At 30.0% G+C, this 24,712-nt stretch overlaps 1 protein-coding gene across 1 annotated transcript in view; it reads left to right on the top strand.

Annotated features, from left to right (window-relative positions):
- The window catches only part of LOC142323836 (copper homeostasis protein cutC homolog), a 69,972-nt gene that overhangs the window by 26,801 nt on the left and 18,459 nt on the right, over nucleotides 1-24,712 (top strand). The window contains exon 2 of the mRNA XM_075364108.1: nucleotides 9,408-9,499. Coding sequence (XP_075220223.1) covers nucleotides 9,492-9,499 — 8 coding nt within the window. The 5' untranslated portion in view covers nucleotides 9,408-9,491. The remainder of the gene's footprint in view (nucleotides 1-9,407; nucleotides 9,500-24,712) is intronic.

Here is a 24,712-nt window from a genome sequence, read left to right as displayed (position 1 = left end):
GGAATGAAGAGTGGAGATGGGTTGTTTAAGCCAATGTTTTGAAGAAATATTTTGAATTATTGTATTTTTGTGTTAACAATGATTATAAAAGTAAAATGTATTTCTTATAACTTGTTATTTTAAATTGGAAAGTTATAAAATTCTTAAAAACATAAAACCTAATTTGATATTTGGTTTAGTTTGCATGAATTTAAATGATTGAGATATTATTATTAGTGTATGATCAAGTCAAATATACATACATTAAAACTATAAAAACATTCAGCATAAAATCATTAAAATATGTAATCATAGAAATAAAAAATGAGCATGGTTTTTAGAGACTAGTAACTTAGTGGAATCTTGCTTTTTTGTACTGTTACATCTAATGGATACAATCAGCTTTTTTCCTCCAGAGAAGCCAATATGAACTCCCTATTATGTGAATTAAAACACATTGCCTGCACTCAAAAACTATATGTCTGGTGGACTGTTACTTCTCTTTCTGTAAATATTCCTTACCTAGCCTGATAATCCATGTAATAAATGATTTATAGCAGTGGCCATATGTGAATCCTATTATTCGGAATTATTATTTTTTCTACCTTTTAATTAATTACTCATTAAAAGGTACAAAGAAGACGAGACAAAAAAAGTAAAAATTACAGATGATTAAAAGGAAATGAGAACTATCAGAATCAAAAATTTAGCTGGAAATATGAGAGAAATGAAATGGACATGATACAAGAAACCTGGCTGAGAACAGATACCCATGATGTTAGTTGTAGCTGCTGAGTCACTTGATTTTATTTTTAAGGAATTACATAATTAAAATTAAGTTATATAAATTATTTAAGGTGAAAATCTAATTGTAATGGCATTTTTTTCTCTGATTCTTCAGGATGTCAATTCTAATGTAGTAAGGTAGGTATATTTGCTAAATTTTAATAAAATGTTACATTGTAATCTGGCGTTGATTTAGTTGGTAATATTTTTACTGGCAGTCCGAACGTAAAAAAAGTTAAATCAATGAATCCTGTAAAAGTTAAAAAAATATTTAGTTCACTTAACTAACAAGTGAAGTAGGTATTACAGCTTATTAAATTATCGAAGAGAATTGTGTAAATTGTTTCTTTACCTAAATAGTTTTTTTTATAAATTGAATACATTGGTTTTTTATTATTAAAAAGAGAGAAGAAAGTACATTTTATTTTAAGCAATAACTTAATAATTTTTTAATACATTTCTTATAACAACTTTGTTTTTATGTATAATAAATAAATTTACATAAAAACTGATATATTTTTAAACTGGTAGACTCTATAGAAAACGTTTTATTTACCCACTAGTTGTAAGGCTTGTATTTTTCTTATGTCAAGCATAAATTCTTTTGACTATTTATTTCTGTAATGTAAAACTTTCTTCTGCAGTAGAAACCAATCATTTTGTTAAAAATCAAAATGTGATGTGTAATGTCAAATTCCACAATAAAAATATCTCTTTTTAACAAATTTATTGGAATATTAAAAAATATTGTGTCTAAAAAGGTAGTTGAAAGCAAATACCAAATAAATAAAAAAAACTAATGTTACATTTTATTAAATATTTTCTGTTTTTTTTCTAAGTTCACTTATTTTGTTTTTTATGGCTTGTTTTTTTTTAATATAAACATTATTATATAGTTATATAATATTACATTTAAATATTAAGTAAACTAACTTATTTTACAACAATTTAATGTTTTTTAAATTAAATATATAAAATTCAACCATCGTCATGTTTTCCTGAATACTGTACAAATAATTGGAATATCATTCTACAAAGTGATACCATTATAAATATTGTAACGATGGCGAGTACAATTGCTTTTATTATTTGAAATTCATGTAAACGTGTTTGATTTTTCTCATATGGTGGACATAATATTTCTGTTGTACGATTTACTATTGATTCTGATGTACCATTTAATACTAATTCTGTTAGTATTTCAACTGTTGATGTTTTATTTAATCCAGTTTCATAACTTTTTGTTGTAGGTGCCATCTTGTTTAAAATATTTGATTATTCTAAAAGTTGTTTCTCTTCTAGAAAAAGTAAAATTTTATACTAAATACATTTATAAACCTGAAACAGAAATAATATGTTTGTATTATTAATACTTAAACAGTAACAAAAATATATGCATACACATATTCAAATTTTAAATAATTTTTATTAAATTTTAGATGAATTAATTAGAAGTAAATTTTTTGTTTTTTTCTTGTGCAATTTATTTTCTCCAATTAGGTTCAACAGTTGCCATCATCAGGAAGTATTTTACTTAATATTTACATAAATTTCACCCATTTTATATACACAATTATATGAAAATTAAATTATACATGAATAATTATTATTATCAATAGCAACTCTTAAGTTGTTAAACCAAATTGACCAAGAACAGTGCAGCATTCGTGATATTATATGTGATTAATTACATTTTTTATAAACGCCGTATTAAAATAACTACTGTAGGGATTGTTTTTTTACTTCCTTGTACAAAGTAAAGTAAGATCGTGAAAAATTTCAGATTTCAAAGGAATATCCATTGACCATTCCTAAATCCATTTTGACAAGTTTTGGCTTGATGTCTGTACGTATGTTCATATGTATGTACGTACCTCACATAACTCAAAAACGATTAGCCATAGGATATTGAAATTTTGGATGTAGGACTGTTGTAGCGTGTAGTTTTGCACCTCCCCTTTTGATTATAATCGACTGAACCAAAAGTGTCTAAAAAGGCCCAAAATCCCAGAAAATTTGGATTTTGGACTTTTTCCAAGGGCTTATTAACTGCATTAATAAGCCCTCATTGAAAGCTTTTTAGTGATATAAGTGGTACTCATTTTCATTGGTTCCAGAGTTATAGCCAAATAAAATTTTAATTAATGAAATATTTGGATCTTACAAGGGAAGGGGCATGTCGGTTCAAATCAGACTTCATCTCCTTTTTTTTTAATTAATTTTTTTATTTTTATTTTTTGGATTTTCTAGTTTAATTTCTGTTTAATTTTATCTACATTAAAGTTAACTACAAAATGACTGAAAAATAGATCCTCACAAGAACAACATACACTGAGGCATACATGCCCGATCTTTAATAAATTGCAAAAAATTCTTATCTTTTAGTTCATTACTCCCCTGATATTGCTGGACAATATTTTCCCTAAGTCAGAGTTGATCATCATTTTGTTTATTTGTTTTTGTTGCCAATCATTTAATCTTTGGTTTGATATAATTTTGCTCATCTTAATTTGTGTACACGTTCTCTAGTTTTCAAATTTTCTCTCCTTTATATTCATCATCCTCTCAATCTTTTTTTTTCTTTCCTTGGTTTTAACGTTTTCATCCTCTTTATATTTATCATCTTCTCTTAACCCTTTTATTCTTCCCTTGTTCTTAACATTTTCTTCCTTCATGTCATACATTTTTTCATGTTATCTTTCTTTTTCCCATATGATTCTTCCTTTTTCATTTTTGATTATTCACCAAATAATCCAATAATAAAAACTGAATATTTTACACCATAAGGTCAAAATGAACTTAAATCGGATGTAATGTTTAGGATCGGATATTTTTTATTTTTCTCCAAAATAACAACTTTACCAAAAGTTAGATTGAGCCTCCACGAGGTGCGTTTGGATATATCTGGAACAAATAGGAGAAATTTGTCCAGTGAACAGAATCTAAACAAACTTCACAACTTCATCTACCATCAAGTTATATCCCACTATCACCTCAGTAGATCACATCTAGGGTTGTAACTTGGGACCTAGTCCCACCACAGGTGATCCTTTGACAGTCAGCCATCAAAGGTCTTTAAGGAATACTCCACTGGTTGAACCAAGTAACACCAGAGTTCAGAGAAGGCAGCACTCAGATATGGTAGGCTGCCACTTAGAAGATAACATGTGATTGGAAGCATTGGAATGCCCTGACATCGCACACATGAACAAGAACAATACAAAATCAAATCGAAGCAAATCACCTACATTTCTACACATGAGGTAAACTCACTCATGCAGACTGTTAAACTAAAAATAATAACTGACCTAATGGACCAACACAAAATTCTCATCATGGGATTGCAGGAAATAAAAAACACCAATCAGGATGCCGTGAAATTTCAAGGATATAAGCTCTACAAAGGTATACCTGGGAAGAAAGTGATGAAAAGTGTCCCACAGTTTGGAAAGATTTTGTTCTCCCACAAAATAATAAACTGTACAAAAATTCAGGTCACAATTCCCAAGAATATCAACACTCACCCTAAAAGTGATCTAATAAAATCTACGCCATAATAAATGCCACTGATAATAAAAACAAGTTCTAAAAGACCATAAAGAAAGAGAAAAGTTCTGGGATCTACTCGACCAGACCACAAATAACATCTGCAAAAATCATGTTAAACAAGTAATCTGAGACTTCAATGCTCAGAGAAAAGAAGATACTGTGACATCATTAGAAAATAGGCTGCCCAGAAGAGAACAAATGAAAATGAACAGAGACTCATCAATCTCTGTAGAAACCACAACCTAATCTTGAAATCCATATATTTCAAGAGAAAACCTTTAAAAGTCAAAACCTGGAAACATCCTGACTACACTAAAGGAGATTGGCAACTAAATCATGTCTACATGGACAAACAGCACCACAAAGAGGTCTATAATGTAAAAGCCCTCTGAGGAGTAGACACAGGCTCAGATCACTACATAGTCATAATTAAAATTAAATTCACTTCCCAATGGAGGCAACAAAACCAAGCCCTTAAAACTAAAAGAAAAATAGACCCTACCTAACTGATCTAGAATGAAAATTATCAAAATGCAACTGAAAAAATAACAATCACGGATAAACTCAAAGACGTTAAATAAATTTCAGAAGAACTGGTCCCAATAAAATCCCATAAAAAGCAACAATGGTTGAACAGCAATTGCAAAAAAACAGTGGCGAGACATCAAGTAAGGCTATTACATCAATTCCAAAAATCAGAAATATCCTTCTAAAATCTAGTAAAGAGAAAAGAATCCACCATAACCTTAAGAAAAATAAAAAGATAGCATCATAAAGATACAATGAAATCAATAGAATAAAAATTCCACCAAATGCAGTCGAGAGACTACCTCAAAACCACTATAAAATACAAATCCCCAACCCTACTAATGAAGGATGAAAACTGTAATCTGGTCCATAACAATAAAGACAACACAGAAATCCTAGCTACATATTTCAACACACTCTTAAATTGCAAAGGACTGACAAAATTCCTAATCTTCAACACCAGCAACCCAATATCAACACCACCAGAAAACATCAACCCTCCCATAATAAAAGAAGTCTACCAAGCACTAGGTGAGATGAAAAATTACAAAGTGGCCGGAGAAGATCAGTCCTTTATAGAGATCTAGAAACATGCAGGAAGACTAGCAAAAATTGCCCTTCATCAACAGCTCGTCCACATCTGGATCAAAGAACTACCAAAATACTGGATGACAGCCTTCTAACCACTACACAAAAAAGTGGACAAAATAGACTAACAACTACAGGGAAATCTCACACATGGACACAACATACAAAATTCTTTCACAAATCATCCTCAACAGGATTGGTTTACAACTAGAGATAGAACTAGGAGAATACCAGGGAAGTTTCAGACCCTGGAGGAGCTATCCACATCAGATCATGAGTCTCAAGCTAATAATGGATTACAACAGAAAAAGAAGTAGAGACATGGTGATAACGTTTGTAGATTTTAAGAAAGCATACATTGCGTCCACAGAGAATCCCAACTAAAAATTCCAAGATACCTCGATTCTAAGACTACATCCCAAATTAATAAACATGATACAACTGACCCTCACAAACACTAAGTTAAAAGTGAATTCGAGAGATGAACTCTCCACCATTTGAAATCAAAACAGGGCTATGCCAAGGGGATGGACTCTCAATGCTACTATTTAACTACACTCTAGAAATGGTAATGGCTCACAAAATTCCCCCCAAAAATAAAAATAGGTCAAAAAGTCAAAACAAACTGCCTTGGTTTTGCCAACAACTTGGCACTGCTAGCAAATGATATCGATGAAGATAAAACACAGATATTAGAACTTCAAAACATTGCAAATAAAATTGGCCTCAAAATATCATTCTAAAAGACAGAAATTATGCCCCCAAAGCATCACAATTATAAGCAGTAAACATAAATGGTAATAAAGTCAGAATAATAACCCAATTTAAATACCTCAGAGAAATAATAACAAATAACCTAAATTAAAAAACTCAATTCAAGGAAGAACAAACAAACTAGCTAAAGCACAAAAATTAATTTGATACACCTGCAATAAAAAATGTTTATCCATAAGTACAAAAATAAGACACTACAACACAGTTATAAAACCAGAAGCTACATATGCAGCAGAACACTGTTCCACCTGAATGAACAATCAAAAACTGATAGACTCTAGAAAATTGAAAGAAAAATTGGAACAATTTTCATCAATAAAAAGTATCAGAAAGATGGGCAGTGGTGGATCACGCCCAACAAAATCATGCACAAAGAGTTAGAACCCATCACTGATACCATATGTAAGAGGAGACTAGGTTTCTTTGAGCACATCATGAGGTTGCAAGATTAGAGACGTCTGAAACAGCTGGTACAGTATAATCTTGATTTGAAAAACACCAAGACAGGATGCAGAGAGGATCTGAAGGAAATTAACCTTACACCAGAAGACACCACAGACAAGATAAAATTAAACGAAAAAATCAAGGATAAAAACACTTGCTTCACACTCACAAAAAAGAAAAACACAAACATTTTCAACACCAAAAAGGGCACAGAGATCAGAATGTATGAAAAAGCACAGGGAGGGCCAGGAGGCCCAAATGTCCCTTTAAAGAGACTTGGATAAAGGACTGACTAAAGTGAATGCAGTCATAAAAGATGAAAAAAAAAGTAAATTGCTCATCTACAATTTAATATTTATATAATTGTATGTAAAAATAATGTGTGAGATTTATGAGATTAACACAAAAAACTTCCTGTAGAAATTAGTCAGAGAATATGAATTTAAAAATAAAAAAAAATACTTGGAATTCTATATAAAATTTAATATAAATTATTTAGTATTTGAATATACGGAATTAAAAAAAATAGTCCAATGAATAAATTTTATAAATACATATATATATATATATATATATATAAATAATATAAAAATATATATAAAGTTTTATATATATATATATATATATATATATATACTTATTGGTAGGCAATAATAAATTATACAGTTACATCAGGAATAGACAAATATGCTGTTCCTTAGGTAAGCAAAGGAGTTGCCCTGTACTTGCCTACTTGGATCAAGGGAAACTATTTTAAAACTTTGATCAGAGCAGTATCACATAATACACAATTTATATTAAATAAAAAACGCTTTTACCCAGATTTTATTAAGTAAAATATACAAGTGGTTAATGTCATTTAACAAACATTAATTCAAAATAATTAATAATGAAATAATAGTATATTAATTACATGCAGATACTAAATAAATAATTAAAAAAATTATTTGATCACATACTATTTTTAGATGTAAACAAAGATGCAGAAAAAACCTTTTTTTAATATTAATTTTAATTTATTTTATTTCAAAAATAATCAGCACAGTAATATTATTTTTTTTAAAAAATCTTTTTAATTTTATTTTAAGTTATAAATTATATGTTATATAAGTTGGTGGAAAGATCTTTTAAGTGATTAAGAAATTTATTAAAAATAACAATACAAATAAAATAAGGCTCTTCTTCACAAGAAGATATACGAGTATTGTGCTAAGTTGAACAAAAACTGCTTTTTTTTGAGATGGATGTTGTTAATTTTTTTAAGAATAAGTGATTTCTTCTTTTAGCTAAAGTTGCACATTCAAAAATATACAAGTATTGTAAATACATTATGAGTGTTGTAAAAAAATAAATAAAATGAGTTGTCATAACTTGACACTTAAAAACGACTGTCAATTTCTAAAGAAATGCTGTCAAATCTATTAGAACGGGTGTGAAGTCATACAGTTATTAGAAAACTCATCCTTACATTAAATGTGTAAAAAATCTCATAAAATTGTCTATATCTTTATTTTCTATTGCTTAGGTTCACTCTTAGGTCATTCTTTTTTGTTTTTTTTCATCCTCCTCACAGCCTCCACCTCTGATTCCAGGGTGTTTGAGAACTTGAAGATGGAATTTTCTATCTTCTGCAGTAAATCACAGAGAATGTTTTGCTGCCAGCATCAGATGGTGTGGGTGAGGACTGCATCAGAACCAATACTTGATGCACTCCTCACTAAAGGGTTTTAGAGACGGCAGCTAAAGTGCTTGCCCTCTTTTTTAGAGGCCTACACACTTTTGGGGGCTCCAGTGTTGCTTGTGCAACACTCTCCTTTTCTAACATATCTCTTCCTTCTCGATTCCCTGAATGGGAATTTTTTCAATCTGTACTTGTGACTTTTTTGGCTTCACTGTCTAATGACTGTGGTGCATGTAAAACATCTGAGGTACAAGTGGCATTATAATTGCTTTCTCTGAGAGTAATGATATCCACTTTACATCTGTGAGTTGAATAAAAAGTAAAGGCTTTCACTTTTAGGGCTGAATTTCAGTTGCGTTTCAACAGCTTGGCAAACTAATATTCATCTGCATACTTGATTCATTAAAAAAGACACCTGGAAACCACTTCATTTCTCTTCTTCTTAGTAAGTTAAGCATGCAGTGTGTGTTATTCTTCAAATTGCCTATGCCATTTTCTGTAGTGACTTGTGACTCATGTCAGATCACATACAACTATTACAGTTACAGCTTCTAACATAAACACTGTATCTTCATTTATTTGCTTTATTGTTATTTGTTAATTTCTCAAACATTGTTCCACTAATATGTTAAATAAATAAATTAACAATTAATATAATCCACTGCTGATACTACTAGTATACTGTGTTTTAAGTATACTAGTGTGATCAGACAGTCATGATTGATTTTAGATTTTAACTATGATTTTTTAAACTTTTGATTTTAAGTGTATTAATTTTAACTCCTGATGATGGTTTCCAAGTAAGCCGAAAGATCTAGAGAATATATCAACGTGCTGGTAAGGTGGATTATATTAATTGTTAATTTATTTGTTATTTGCTAATTTTAACTATTAATTTGGATTTTAATTACTTTTATTTATTATTATTAATTCTGGATTTACACAGCTACTCAGATCAATATTTTACCTTGATGTACTGATCTGGATGAATTATTTATTTATTTTATTTGTATTTTGTTCTTATTTATTTTAATATTTCAATTTTATAGTGTCTAATTAATTGTGTTCTGTGTTTCAGAAAGATTTTTTGTAATACACACATAAATATATATTCCTTGCATATTTAACTTATTTTGGGTGTTTCACAAAAAGCAAAAAAAAAATGGATGAGTGAGTATATAAGTAATTGGTTTTGTTCATTTTATTCTCAATTAAGGAAGTATTACAGTTAACATTGTAGATTTAATTATCACTTATAGATGTTTAATTAAAAAATCTGTTTAATTCATTCAACAGAAAGGTATTTAAATGAATTCTAAGTTAATAAAAATTAACATTGATATTAACTTTAATCATTTTTTTATGGAAGTTGTAATAATATTGCTGTGTATAAATGTCTTGGTGAACTACAAAATATTTATAACTCAAAATACCAGGTGGTAGAGAAAGTCTCTATTTAGTAGCTATTATTGAAATATGTAACAGTTTACATAGTTCTAACATTTCACATCTGCTGTTTTAAATAAAACTGGTGGAATAAATAGATTTTTATTTATTTTGCACTCATGAAATATTTTACTTGTGAAAGGATAACAAACCATTTTACATTAAAATTAATCTTGTAGCTTCATTAATGCTCTAAAAAATTGTAAATTTAATATATATAAATTATGATATATTCATGAATGTACACCCATCAACACAAGTTCATGATATCTACATCCAAATTTTATAAAAAATTACAATTATATTATTTCAGCTTTAATTATATTTTAACCACCTTTGCAAAAATATGTGAACAGTGAAAGCTTATGAAGATATGTATTGGATATGATATCCATGTTTGTTAAAGAAACATTATTGGGGGTATATTATTAGCAAACATTTTTTAATAGTTTTTGTAAATTTACCCAATTTAGAACATATAAGAAAAAAATATGTGCAGATTGAATTACAATACTTTTGTAATAAACTACTTTTGCTGTAATAAATGGGACTATCATTTAATGGTCTAATCAGACAGATCAGATGGGGAGAGAAAGAATAAACTATGAAGAGGGATATTAGATTGCTGTTAGTAACATTTAAATTAACAACTGTTATCTATTTACGAGAGGTTATCTCTAAAGTAAAGACCGTTTCATTGTAAAAAAAATTATTCTGAAAAATTCATAAATATTCATTATTTCTCTTAAACCACATACCTTATACTACTTCTCTATATAATTGCCACATGAATTAAGACATTTATTGTAGCGATATACCAGCTTCAATATATTCTCGTCGTATTCTTCTGCCGCCAGTCCATTTAGCCACTGATTAACAGCATTTTTAAGTTCATCGTCCCCCGATTTGCTTACCACTCCAAAATTCGTTCAATTTCACAAACAAATGATAATCAGAAGGAGGTAAGTCCGGGCTTTTTGGTGGGTGATCAAAAATTTCCCATCCTAGTAAATCACGAGTCGGACCCGCAACATGTAAACGTGCATTATCGAACAGCAGGACGACGCCGACAGTCAGCCGCCCACGTCGACGATTTTGAATGACACGCCGTAACTTACGTAGTTTCGCAGTAGGCTTCTGTATTTATAGTTGTTCCACGTGACATGAAATCAATCAGCATTATGCCAAACCAATCCCAAAAGACTGTGGGCACAGTTTGCGTCCAAATGGCTGTGGCTTGACCTTTGTCGGTTGTTTGGTGATTGAGGATGACGCCATTCAATTGACTGCCGTTTTCTGTCTGGCGTGTAATAAGAAATCCATGTTTTATCGCCGGTAACAATTGAATTAAGGAACTCATCACCTTTTTCTATGTATAGTATCAAAAATTGCGAAGCAGATCTCAGTTGGATGTTTTGTGACGTTCCGGTAAGACGTGCGGCTCCCAACGTGCACAAACCTAAATGGTCATGAACAGTGCGACCGATAACAGCTTTTGAAACATCAGGAAAAAGAAAGGCCAGGTCGGAAATCATTGAGCGACGATCTTTTCTGATTTCATCATCGACGCGTTTCAACAAATCCTCTGTGAATATCGAGGGCCTCCACGAACGTTCATCATGCACATTAATTCTGTTATTTCTAAACCGTTCACACCATTTTTGGTCATTTCTTTCATTCATTACATTGTCACCGTACATAGCAACCAACCGCCTATGAATTTCACCTCAACGTTTTGATGGTTTAGAAAACGTATGAATCCACTTATTTCACAGTCGGCGGCAACATCGATTTTCCTATTCATTTTATAACTTAACTCACACGTAATGTAAGATACTACAACTCGACAACTTACAGACAACAATGCAGTGTGTACATTACTAGCGTGGCCAATAACAATATAGGCTCGCCAACCTTAAGGAGAAAAATTTGCCAGCGGTCTGTACTTTAGAGATATCCCTCGCATTTTTTTTAATGTTATCATGACTTTTATATGCTATCAATGCAGCCTACGCAACTGTTATCTCTATATTCATGCTCATAATCTATCTTTATTCCATTGGTCTAGCATCATGCTGACAATTATTAATTTTTTTTAAAAAGTAATAATGAGTTATGAAATTTATAGTTAGTGAAAAGTGTTGAGAAAAATATTGTTTTGATCAGAAAACTATTTTTAGCTACATTTATGAAGCGCAAATTTTGTTTTGTTACAACCATTAAGCAGAAGTTAAAATTATTTCTCACTTCTTCAGAGAATTTGACAATGCCATTGACCAAATGCAATTCAATGGCATTTGTGCCATTGAATTTCATTGGCACAAAAACTGCATATGACTGGTTAAAAATATATGTACTTGAGTCTGAAAAAAAATCGGTTCTCTTTAAATTTCTTGATATCTAAAGTTTCAAATGCTCAAACCTATGTTGTTTCTTATCCTAGTTGTATTTTTAAATAATCAGAGTAGATATCAATTACTTTTGAAATTAGTACATTTATTATTAGATATTTCTAAGTTAGACTTTCATAAAAATCATTCACTGGATGAATATGCAACTTTATACTGATAATCCATATTCATATTACAATGAGCTTCTAATCATGCTTCACTTGGTATCATTGATGATAGTAGTGTAATGGTATTCGCATTACACCCGTGTTAAAACTGAGTTCAGTTGGATACTTTCTTAAGCCAAATATTTGCAGGGATTAGTGAAGTAGTTCTTTTAAAAAATCTTTGTTATCAGGTGTTCATTAATTTCTGGAGGTAAATACATTTTTATTATTCCCATATTTAAGCTGATCAATGAAAAATGTTCCATTAGTCAGTGATGTGTTGTTTATATCCGAATAAAAATACCTTAATCTTCTGAAGTATTTTGCCTGCTTTTTGGAGAGAGCATGAACTTTTTTCTGATGAGGTTGTTTGTCTAATACTGCACTTCCTTTCAGGGTAGATTGGCTTTGTTTCTCCTCTATTCTTTTTTCTCTTTTATCAGTTCTGTGTGTTTAGATCTGACAGTGTTAGATTCTCCATGGTAAGGGTGCCAGGACCTGAATAGCAATGCCTTTTTGGTGTTATCTGTGTGAAACTGACTCTTGTTTCCTTTCTAGCATCTGCATAATAACTGAAGTGCATCAGGTAAATTAGAGCTTCCTAATCTTTTATAGAATTCAAAATTACCAGTAGTATTTCTGAAATTTCTGGATGTTTTGTTTTATGATAAAACTGATTACCATATTGTTTATCCTTTGATTAATAATATACTAAGAACATCATCATTATTAAATATTTATTATGCCTATGTATATTCCTAACTGAAATGCAATACTATATCGTGAGCGTCTTTAATATGTCAGAGCAAATAGATTAGAAAAATGAACTGTCCTTGATTTGATTTCCTTATATATGGACCATATCAACATATATTTAATAAGTTAAAAATTTCAACTTTTCCATCTGTCCATATCTATGATTATTTTACTTTTCTTGGTTATGCATTTATAAAAAAAATGAAACTATTCCCTCTTCCATCAAACAAGACAACAGATCTATTTCACATAATACAGCAGCATATTATGTGTTAAATCTGATAAATTTTGAATGTGCCTATAAGCAACTGTTGCGAAAAAAAAAATTGTGATTTATTATTATTAAAAAAAAGTATTTACTTTTATGAAACCAGACAGCAGTTTTCTTATACCTCAACACCACAGTATTCTTTGATGTTTGGTAAAAGGTCTTATTTTTCTTCTGTTGTGATTTTTTTTTTATAAATTAAGTCTATTTAAAAGATTTTCCCATCAGTTTATCTTAAAAAAAAAATTAAAAAAGGATTTTTTTTTAATTTAATAAAAAATTTAAAAAAAGATTTTTCCTTTACACCAACAATATTATTCTATAGATTTTTAAATAACATTAAAAAATGTTTTTAAAAACTCTGAATTTTTACAACTTTGTTCAATGTGATCAAATAATTTTTTTTTATCAATTATTTAGTATCCGCATGTAAGTATTAATTACTATTTCATGTATTTATTGTTATGTTTAATTAATTACATGAACATTAACAACTTGATTTTTTTTAAATTATGTAATCATTTATTTATTTTGTAGCACTTCTGTAATAAATATTTTACCGCACTTTTCCTTGATCCGTCCAGGCAAATAAATGTTGACGAGTTCATGAGTGCAGTGGTACCAGAACGCCGTTCTGATGCTGCTTTTTGGAAGAAATAAAAGATTATCCTTTCACTTAAAATTTATTTTTAACTTAAAGCCGATAAAAAATCTAAATTATAAAGATTAGACTGCATGAAAATGGTCCTTGGTTTTGGAGATCCCATACACAGACGCTAAATCAGTGTTGAAAATTGCTTTCCATCGTTTCATGAGGATTTACTTCTGCCCATGTATGCTCATTGCTAAAGTTATTGACGCCATCTCGAGTGAAATTTGGCTAGTCGGTAAACAAAAATACTTGTAGAGTTGTCGATTTCTATTCCGCCAGTGGGACCGTCTTCTGGGTGTAGATGTTGAACTGGCTGTTTTATAGTAAGGATAACTTGTTTTGTTTAAGTATCCTCCAAACCACTGAAACTCTGATCCACTTAGAAAGACGTCTTGTAGTGACGCCTGGACTGCGCTGAACTGCATCGATAATAATTTCATCAATAACAGCGTCTTGTTGGACAGATCGTTCATAGCTGTACGAATACTAGGTAGTGAACCTGTTTCCCGAAAATTGCGAAAAGTCGCGCAAATTGTTTTGGGATCTGGAATCCTGCAATTTGGAAAACGTATTCATATTCTACTACAGCAGCTGTAACATTGCCACACACACCCAAAATAAATACCATATCAGCATATTCCTCTGTTGTAGATAAGTACGGCATTACTTCAATGACAAACCGATCACGTTCAAATGAAAATTAACAGAAAACCTTCATTAACGACACTGAAATTCATACTACCCGATATACTAGATGTACCTTACAGAATGATTTGAACACTAATACAGTATTGCAAATTGTTCATCAGCTGTTGTTATTTTATTGCCAACTTTGAAATAATATTTTTTCAAATAATTTGTTGTTTTTCTGTCTTTAATAAAAAAATTGTTATCCAAGTAATTTTTATTTATATTTATTTTTATTTTTCAGCTGTGTAATTTTTAGTTTCTTTTTAAAAATTTTCACTTCACCAAAAAATAAGTAGGTTTTTATTTACATTACATAAGTACTTTTTTGACATATGTAGTAAATAAAATTCCAGTTTTTAACCTTTTTTTGTTTTATTCAATTTATCTTACACCACTTGTTTAGAATTAAATTCTCTACAAGTTTTGTTTAAAACTTTTATGTATTTATTACCCATTTAACAAAGTTATTGTACGTCAAACATAAAAAAGCATGGTTTTTTACCCCAATTTATTGGTTTTCATCCGATATCTCAAAAAACTATTGCAGATACGATTCTGGGACCTATTTTATTCGATTCTTTTAGGTCAAAACTATAAACTCACTAATTCTGTCCTTTAATTTACGTCCTTAAACTTTCAGTACGACCTCATTTTACCGGGATAGCTGAAATCCTAGCGAAAACTTTCAGTTGCCTCACCTCACAAACGAAGCATTTTAGGACATATGTTTTAATGAACATTTTCCTTTATTTTCACTAGTAGAATAGGTTATGAAAGTTCCGGGAAAACTTCGTGATACACCTGTATATATATATTCAAAATTTCTCGGCAATATCTCGGTAGATGATTCTATAGCCAAAAGTAAGAAAAAAAGTTCATATAAACATAGGTCAGAAAACGTTCGTTAACTAGTTTCGGCTCGTAAAACATTTAGCCCTACTTTCTGCTCCATCTGTGAAGTTAAATCGTACTAAATGCTTGAGGTACAAAATCGAGGGGTAAATTTAGTGCTGCCTTATGGTTTTTAACCTAAGAGAATATATAAAAAGTGTTCCAAGATCTCTATATCACTTAGGTTTTTAAGAAAAACTGGGTAAAACACGATAAAGTTTTGTCGGAAAATACACTTTTTAGGTTTGGAATAAAATAACTTTGTTGATTTACCAGCAAATAATTAAAAATTCATAGTTAACATTGTAGATAATTTAATCCTGAATAAATTGATGTAAATGGCATTTTAAATTAAACACGAACTTTAGAAGTTAAATATTAATTAGAAACAAAACACACAAACTGGATTGAAAAAGTGATACGATTTTAACCAGAACAATTTACATAGAAATGCTAAAAATTATAAAAATAAATTTGAAAGGCATCCTTCTAAAATATATTAACATTTTTTATTTTTTCATAGGTTGGCAATAACAGCTGATCAACAATTAAATTTATTATTTGAATATTCATTTTAGGGGTGTTTGTGCTGTTATTGTTCGGTCACTCATTCAAAATGGGTAATACCACAAATTTACTTTCATTTGGAGAGCTTAACTTATGGTAAAGTAAATAAAAACGGATTGGCTACTGTGCGTAAATATTGGGAAAATACAGATAGAAGAGTACCAGATCGTAAAACATTTGAGGCTTTGAAGAGACGAGTTCAAGAAACAGATATGCTTAAACCACAATTCGATGCTGGTCATGAACGTTTTGTGAGAAACACCAACGCTGAAGAAGCAGTGAGGTACAATTATCTTCCACCTCAAGCACCAGGAGGTTGTCACGTCATTTTCATATTTCGCAATCAAGTGTGTGGCAAACGTTACGGGAGCAACAATTATACACATTCCATACAACACGTGTACAAGAGTTGTTACCACCTGATTTTGGCAAACAGAGGAAATCCTGTTGATGGTTAATTAGAAAATGTGAACATCATCCTGATTTCCTAAATAATATTCTAAATTTGATGAATTCTGTTTTACAAGACATGACATTGTAAATTATCAAAACACTCCACTTAGGGAGAAGGAAATCCCCATAAAACTGATACAAGTCATTTCCAACGCATTTTTTCGTTTAATGTGTGGTGTGGTCTTCTTGGTGATAATCTCATGGCCCATTTTTTCTTATCGCCACGGCTCAATCGAGAGCAGTACTCGCATTTTCTGCAAACAAATCTGATGGAACTCTTGGAAGATATTCCATTTGCAGATGTGATTTTTCAATGATGGTGCACTTGCTCACTATTGTCATGATGTGATGAATCATTTAGTAAGCAATGGATTGGTCGAAACGGACCAGTAAAGTGGCCAGCTCGATCTCCCGATCTCACGCCAGCCGAATTTTTCCTTTGGGGGTTGGATGAAGTCGTTACTCTAGTCCGCTCGTATTGGCACACAAGAAGAATTAAGACATCGTGTAATAGAAGCTAGAGCTACTATTAGGAATAATAATGATGCTATTAGACGTGCCCCGCTAGCATAGATTCGCCGAGCTGAATTGTGCATTGAATAGAATGGCGGCCACATTGAGCAACTACTTTGTAGAAATGTTTGCAGCTTTATCGAGTAACCATTTTGATATTTAATAATTTTTAGGAAAAAACCAAAAAGTATTTGATTTTAATTTTTAAGATTATTTATTATTAATTTTTTTCTCGTTTCGATAAGTTTTCTACTTATTTTCATTTACATTATGTTGTTCAAATATTGCTGAAAATTGTTCTGTTTAAAATCGTATCTCTTTTCCGATCCAGTTTGTGTGTTTTGTTTCCCAAAGCTGAACTTCTCAAATTTGTTTTCAATTTTAATAGACGTTATTTACATCAATTTCCTCAGAATTAAATTCTCTACAAATTCAACTAGATATTTTTATTTGTTTATTTATAAATTAACAAAGTTATTTTATTCCAAACCTAAAAATGTGTATTTTCCGACAAAACGTTTTCGTGCTTTACCCCGTTTTTCTCCAAACGTGAAATAGAGATTTGGGCCACTTTAATTCAATTTCTTAGATCAAAATCCATAAGGAAGCACCAAATTTCCCCCCTTGATTTATACCCCAAGAATTTTAGTACCGTTTTATTTCACAGAGGGAGCAGAAAGCAGGATTAAACGTTTCGCGAGGCGAAACTCGCCAACGAACAGTTTTCTCACCTAAGTTTGTATGAACGTTTCTTCTTACTTTTGGCTATAGAATCATCTACCAAGAGATTGCTGGGCAGTTTGGAATCATTTTATGTAGAGAGTGTATCACGAATTTCTCCCGGAACTTTCATAACCTATTCTATAATAGGATAATAGATAATGAACGGAAGGTGGGTGGATAGGTGATGTGGGTGGGTGGGGGCCCTGAAAAAATTTAAGATAATATTTATTAAACGCGTTGTTTATAAAGAGAATAAAAAGCTCCGTAGTCAAGCTCGTGAAATAGTTAATAATGTATACGATTTTGTGAAGAAAGAAACTATATAATTAGGAAAATTAGAAGATGACAAACATTAAATACGCACTTAAAAATGTGAAGAAAGAACCGCTGTAGCTTTAGCTTATGAGATTTCAAGATCACAAGTTCAAAAACTCCGAAAAGAACAGTAGGATCTTTTTAAATTTAAATCGCTGTCGTGCTTATGCTCATTCAGCACCTCAAAAACGTATAAACAACGTTCAAATTCAGTTTGTGGATCAGATAATTTTGATCAAGGCGTTGTAAGATAAACAGTTAACGAGTTCACGCATAACATAATGAACTGCCTACATTAAATAAATCAGGAAAACTGCAAAAAAATATTCAGTTTATAGTTTCTAGAACTATATTAGCAGCTATCCTGAAAGAGTTAGGGTTTAAGTGGTGTAAAACTGATAATAATGATTGAAGAAAAAAATTCTATTGTTTATTTGGACAAACCATGAATTTAAGTACCCATTGGATGACTTTCATCAATGCGGAGAGAGAAATACGGTTCATTCCGAACGCGATGTTAACTTAGAAAACAAGTTCAAAAAACGATGACTATCCCGACAGCGTCAACAACAATTTCATGAAGTGGACATCTGAAAAATTAATTCCTGGTCTCCCCCCCCTCCACCAATTAGTGGTTGTTATCGATAATGCGCCATGCCATAAAAGAGAAATTATATTATTAAAATGAAAATATCTTTGTCTCCTATATTATATTCCAGACCCAGAATGAGAAAAAAACGTTTTTCATTACTTTCATAAAAGTTCGCCTATATTTTATTTTTTCAGTATTTTTAAACAGCCCCCTTTTAAATTAATTATTTTTTTGTAAGGAATCGCTTCTTTATAAATAAAGTTTTCCTAGATTTTCCCGACAGAGTAAGGACGCCCCTAAAATCAAACAGTTTTTTATTCAAAATTTGGGAATTTTGATACTTCAATCTTATTTTAGTAATCATGACTTGATCAGCGCAGCCAGGAAAGAAAATTTGCCAGCTTTTGTTAATTATTAAAATATAATATTTCTGTATAAAAAATCTTATGTTTTAGTAATAGTCTTTAAAATGTAATATGTTCCAATTTAGAAAAAGTGCATTTATTTTTCAATATGATATACAAAAATAGGTTTTTACAGTTTTTATATACTGGATAAATGATCCTAGTAACAGTTTTTAATTCTAATTGTAAAAAAGTATGTTATTTTGTTTTCTGCATTTTATTTTATTAATATGTATAAAATTTTTATTTATTTTTATAAATTTATTTATTTAATACTTTATTATCTGTTTTGTATGCTATTTTATAACTGATTAGATATATTTTTATGTATATATATTTACATAGGATGTTGAAATCAGGTGGTTAATAAAATTTGAAATGAATAGGTTTTAAGGCAAATATAAGTAAATATAATAATATTGATAATATTGTATCAGTGTTTTGTAAAGAAACAAACTATGAATTAAAATATCCAGGTTTAATTAGTCTAGTGATAAAGAGACATGTAAATATACAAACCTGTAGAAAAAAAGAAGAATTAGGATACAGAATCAGATAGTTGAGAATGTATAATTTAGTAAATATGTTGAGGTTAGAGGGTAAGCACTAAATAAAAAAAAAAACACAGTATCAAATCAGTCAAACGGCTGATGACTCCAAACAAAAAAATACTTTAAAAAAAACTCGTGTCGCAGTAAGTACATCAGAAGGGCGGATTTTCGGTATTACTTAAGAAAGAAAGGATGGTGCACTTCTGAAATGATTTGTGAAAACAATATTACATTTGGTGTTTTTTTTTGTATTTCATGTTGTGTTATTAACATGTGTTCTTATATATACTGCGAGGTACTATGTATTGTTCCAATAATACGTTATATATACACTTGTATATTTGTGTTTCTTTTTCTTCTTCCTTTTCACATGGTTGTTGGGTTGTGACTGCATCAATTGCATAACACTGCTATTTGCCAACAATTCACTTTGATACTGTTACTCATAATTTGTTTGGTTTTGGAGCCGTGCTCATAAAAAATAAAAGGTTCAAATTGACCCAAAACTACTAAAACTTCAAAATTGATCTTTTGAACACCAACCCCTTTCCTTCATATCAGATCATATTTTGGATTATTGCAAAACTACCTTGCACCTGGTAGTGCTCGCAAAACTCTGATTTGGGCTACAAACTTGATATTTTGGAACCACTGGGAAACCAGCTCGCACCTAATGGTGCTCGCAAAAATCGAATTTTTTTCTTTCTAATATATCACCCTTCAAGTTACAACATGAAAACCTTGAAATTGTATCCTAAAACCCAGTTTTTTGCCTGTAATTGTGGTTCATTTGAACTGTTTCACTTGAAAATTAGTAGGATTCAATTTTATTAGGTCTATACCATCCTATAAAGTTTCTTCAAAACTGGTTAAAAACTGCGTCCAGTAGAACGAAATAAAGTTGAAAATGTATCCAAAATCTCTGTTTATTGGCTCTAACTCCGGTTCATGTGAACTGATTCGTTTGAAAATTAATAGGGCTCTATTCTCAACAGGTTTACTTCACACCCAACCAATTTTCGTCAAAATCGGTAAAGATTTGCGTTTGGTTGAGCGGACGAAAAATTCTTATTACATACATATGTATTTAAATATTGCAAAATGGTGTTCAACTTAAAAACGTAAAGAAAAGTTGATTTCCCGTTTCCTTGACACCCCCTTAGAAAATTTTTACGGGCGCAGTAGTGATTTCCACAAACTTTTTAAAATCCGCTAAAATGCATACGGTTCAGAACGTTTTTTTTGCACCGTTAAAAAAGTTCACTCTTTAGCAGGATTGATTTTAATTTTTGTTTACGTGATAACATTTTACACGCCCACTTGGATAACATTTATTTTAATATTATCTAAATATTTATGTTTCTCCTGTATTATTTTTCACAAAAAAATTACAAAAAAAATTTTTTTTACAATATCCTTTTGATAATGTTAACGCACAGTATTGTTTTTGTGGTTATTGATTCAATTTATTCGTGAATGGTGATTTTTCGTATTGTTTAGATAAAGATTTCTTTAAACTATTATTTTTTTCTGTTTCTTGTGACCATTAGTTGATATTGTTTAAAAATATTTTTTTTTTTAATCAAGCTAATTTGTTGTTCTCCTTTAACAAGAATTAAACAAAAATTACCTAATATTTTTTTTATATTTAGTCTTTTATATAATCCCGTTTGTTTTAATTTGAGTGAAAACGAAATTTATTCATTAAATAAGAATTTAATTTCTTATACAACTGTAATCTTTATGAAAATTATTGAGATTTGTCCTATAGTTATATGTATATATATGAGCTAAATATATCTCTGATCTAAAGGATAATGAATAGCGAAACAGATTGATAAAAAATCATTTTACATTACGGAAACAAATATAAAACATTAAAAATGGATTTTTAAAATTCATCCTGGGGGTTGAACCAGAGATTTACTTAATAAACCTTTTAAATGTTTAATTCAAGTACTAAATTATATATTTTACGACCTAATTACTAATTCTGTTGCTACTCATTAAAATATTTTAAGTATTATGTTTGTTTCTACTGTATAAATTACTTCATATTCTCTGAAAATAAATTATAACTAAAGTTGTTACTGAAATATAGCCTACGTATATATATTATCTTTGTTTAAATACTTACTGTGTAATAGATTATGAATAAGGTTTTTCCATAAACATATTCGAAATTACGATAGTTGTATATAAATTGACACAATTTAGAAAAACCGATGTTACAAAGCATTTACATATGAATACTTATTTATTACGTATAAAAGTAAATTATAAAAAAAAAAAATATTTATTTAATGTATACTTTTTTTAGTATTTTATAATTTAAGTTATTCAAAATACAAATATTTATAATTTTTTTGTTTTATTATTGATAATATATTTTCACTTCATCTTAACGTTGTGTAAATTAATAAATTTGTTAATGAACTGACGTTTTGATGTTGCGACCGCTGCTAACAGACTGAGTCGTCAATGTAAAACCTAGATTGTAACGAGTAAGCTCACTGAGCGCAGACGCATTTTCATTGTTCGCTATTATTTTACGGAGCAAATGTTAAATATACATTAACCGATTTAATTTTTTTTCATGGAACGGAAATTTTGCCTTTAAAAAATTTAAAAAAAGAAAAAGGTTCTCATTATTAATTGTATTTGTTCTCTCTGGAAAATTATTTCTTCTTGTGGTCCCATTTAGTTTTTTTTTTTTTTCAGTGTAACTTAAAAGAAAAATTACATTCTCTTCATAGATGATTTTAAGGTATTTATTCTTCATGTTAATTCTCATCGCTGTTTAGAATTTTATTGTTATAGCGCAATAATATTTTGACGACGACATTCTGATGTTCACAATACTTTCGTTTGAAAATTCAAAAAGTTATTAGTAAAATTTGGGAACCTTTTATTTTATACAATTTTGGCTCATGTCCAGAATTCGTTTCTTTATGTCATTTCTCTACATTCCTTTTCTTATTTTTATCAAAAATCAGGTTTCTTGTGAAAGGGTTTTTTCATACGGGTAACAATTTAATAATAATAATAATAAATCTTTATTAATCCATTTTTTAAATTACCTTCTAACACTAATACAATATAAAAATTACAAAACACTTAACATTTTGTATTTTAATATCACATACATTTTTGCTAAGGATTAATAAGAAGTCATCCGGAGATCGAAACTGTTTGCGATGGCATATAAACACTGAATTTTTTAATCGACTGTAAAGAGCCGGAAGTTGGTCATCCGGTTTAACCCATTTTATACAATCTTAAAATTACGTTTTTAAACTCTTTTCTTTTTTGGTTTCCTAAAAAATTTGAATATGGTTACAGAATTTCAGTAACACAGTGACCCACAGTTACAAATTCTTGTATAATAATATTATTGTAATTTAGTAAAATACAAAATACATAAGAAAACACTATTGATTTACTAGTCGATTACAGATAAATTATTATTGATAATAATGTTTAGAGAATTAGAATTAATAAGAGTAGTTTGAGAATAGTAATTGGATAATTCGTTTACATTTATTCTAAGGTTTCATAGAAAGAAGAAATATCATCCCGGTGAAATATGTCCTATTGATCATTTTTAAAAATATTTAAGGTAGAAGATTAAGACATTTTGGAGCTAAATATGAGTTTTTATAAATCATTAATCTAGTTCTAGGTAAAAATTTATCCAACACATTCCTTACTGCTTGAGTTCCTTCTATTTCATTTCTGTGTTCATTACTATTTCTGTCAAAAAATACTTTTAAGTACTTTATAAATATACATGTTCCTAAATGTTGCTATGCTAAGGATTCTAGATATGAGTCGTGTATGCTCAATTCTACGCTTATTCATAATAATTCGAATAAATGATCTTTGTAGAGTAATTAGAGGATTTAAATTCGTATAATAAGTATCTACCCAAATCCATATACGAGTTTTGAATTAATAAATGCAAAACAGAGAGTTCTTAATAGATCAATATCACAAAGAGTTCTGAGCATATAAAAAATTCTTAGGTTACCGAGCATTTTTAATTTGATGTAATTGATGTGACTTTTCAAAGTTAAATTACCATCAACTAGAATACCGAGGTATTTTTTTTTTTTACCAATTCTAATGTCAGACAATCACAGCTCGAATTGTGACAAGCTATACTATGGTATTCCTTACCATAGAAGTACTTACCATAAGAGATACTTTTTAATGCTAAGCAGTCGCTTTTTAATGCTAAGCGACTGCTTAGCATTAAAAAGTATATATTTTGTTTTTGGACTCATTATCATGAAATTATTAGTAAATCGGATTCTCAGTAGTTAAAAATCGTTTTGCATATTATTTCTTAATTCTTCGTTCGTTCTTGTCTTTTAACTTAAGGCAGTGTCACCTGCAAATGCAGTTACATTGCCTTTAAATTTGCCATTTCATAGATTGTTTATATACACTAGAAACAATAGGTCTGACAGAATAGATCTCCGTGGAATACCGTGTAACAACTTAGCTTCTTCACTAATTTCCTTACCTACTTTAATACAGTGGGTGCGGCCTGAGAGAAAAGAGGTAAACCTCTAAATATGCGACGCCTCTTACTCTTGCGTTATACAGTCTATCTTTATCTTTTTCTGTTTAGCCTCCGGAACCACTGTAGGATATTAATTCAAAGGATGATATGTATGAATGTAAATGAAATGTAATCTTGTACAGTCTCAGGTCAACCATTCCTGAGACTTGTGGTTAATTGAAATCCAACCACCAAAGAATACCGGTATCCGAGATCTAGTATTCAAATCCGTATATAAGTATCTAACTGCCTTTACTAGGATTTGAACCTCAGAATTCTCGACTTCGAATTCAGCTGATTTGCGATGACGATTTCACCATTAGACCAACCCGGTTGGTTTATACAGTCTATCTAGTAGGAATGTACGGTCTACCGTGTCAAAGGCTTTCATCACGTCAACGAATAGTGACGTAATGAAAGCCTTTGTTTATTCCATCT

This window comes from Lycorma delicatula, chromosome 4 (assembly GCF_047948215.1).
Source record: "Lycorma delicatula isolate Av1 chromosome 4, ASM4794821v1, whole genome shotgun sequence".
Lineage (NCBI taxonomy): Eukaryota > Metazoa > Arthropoda > Insecta > Hemiptera > Fulgoridae > Lycorma > Lycorma delicatula.
This window is presented reverse-complemented; position numbering and strand designations above follow the sequence as displayed.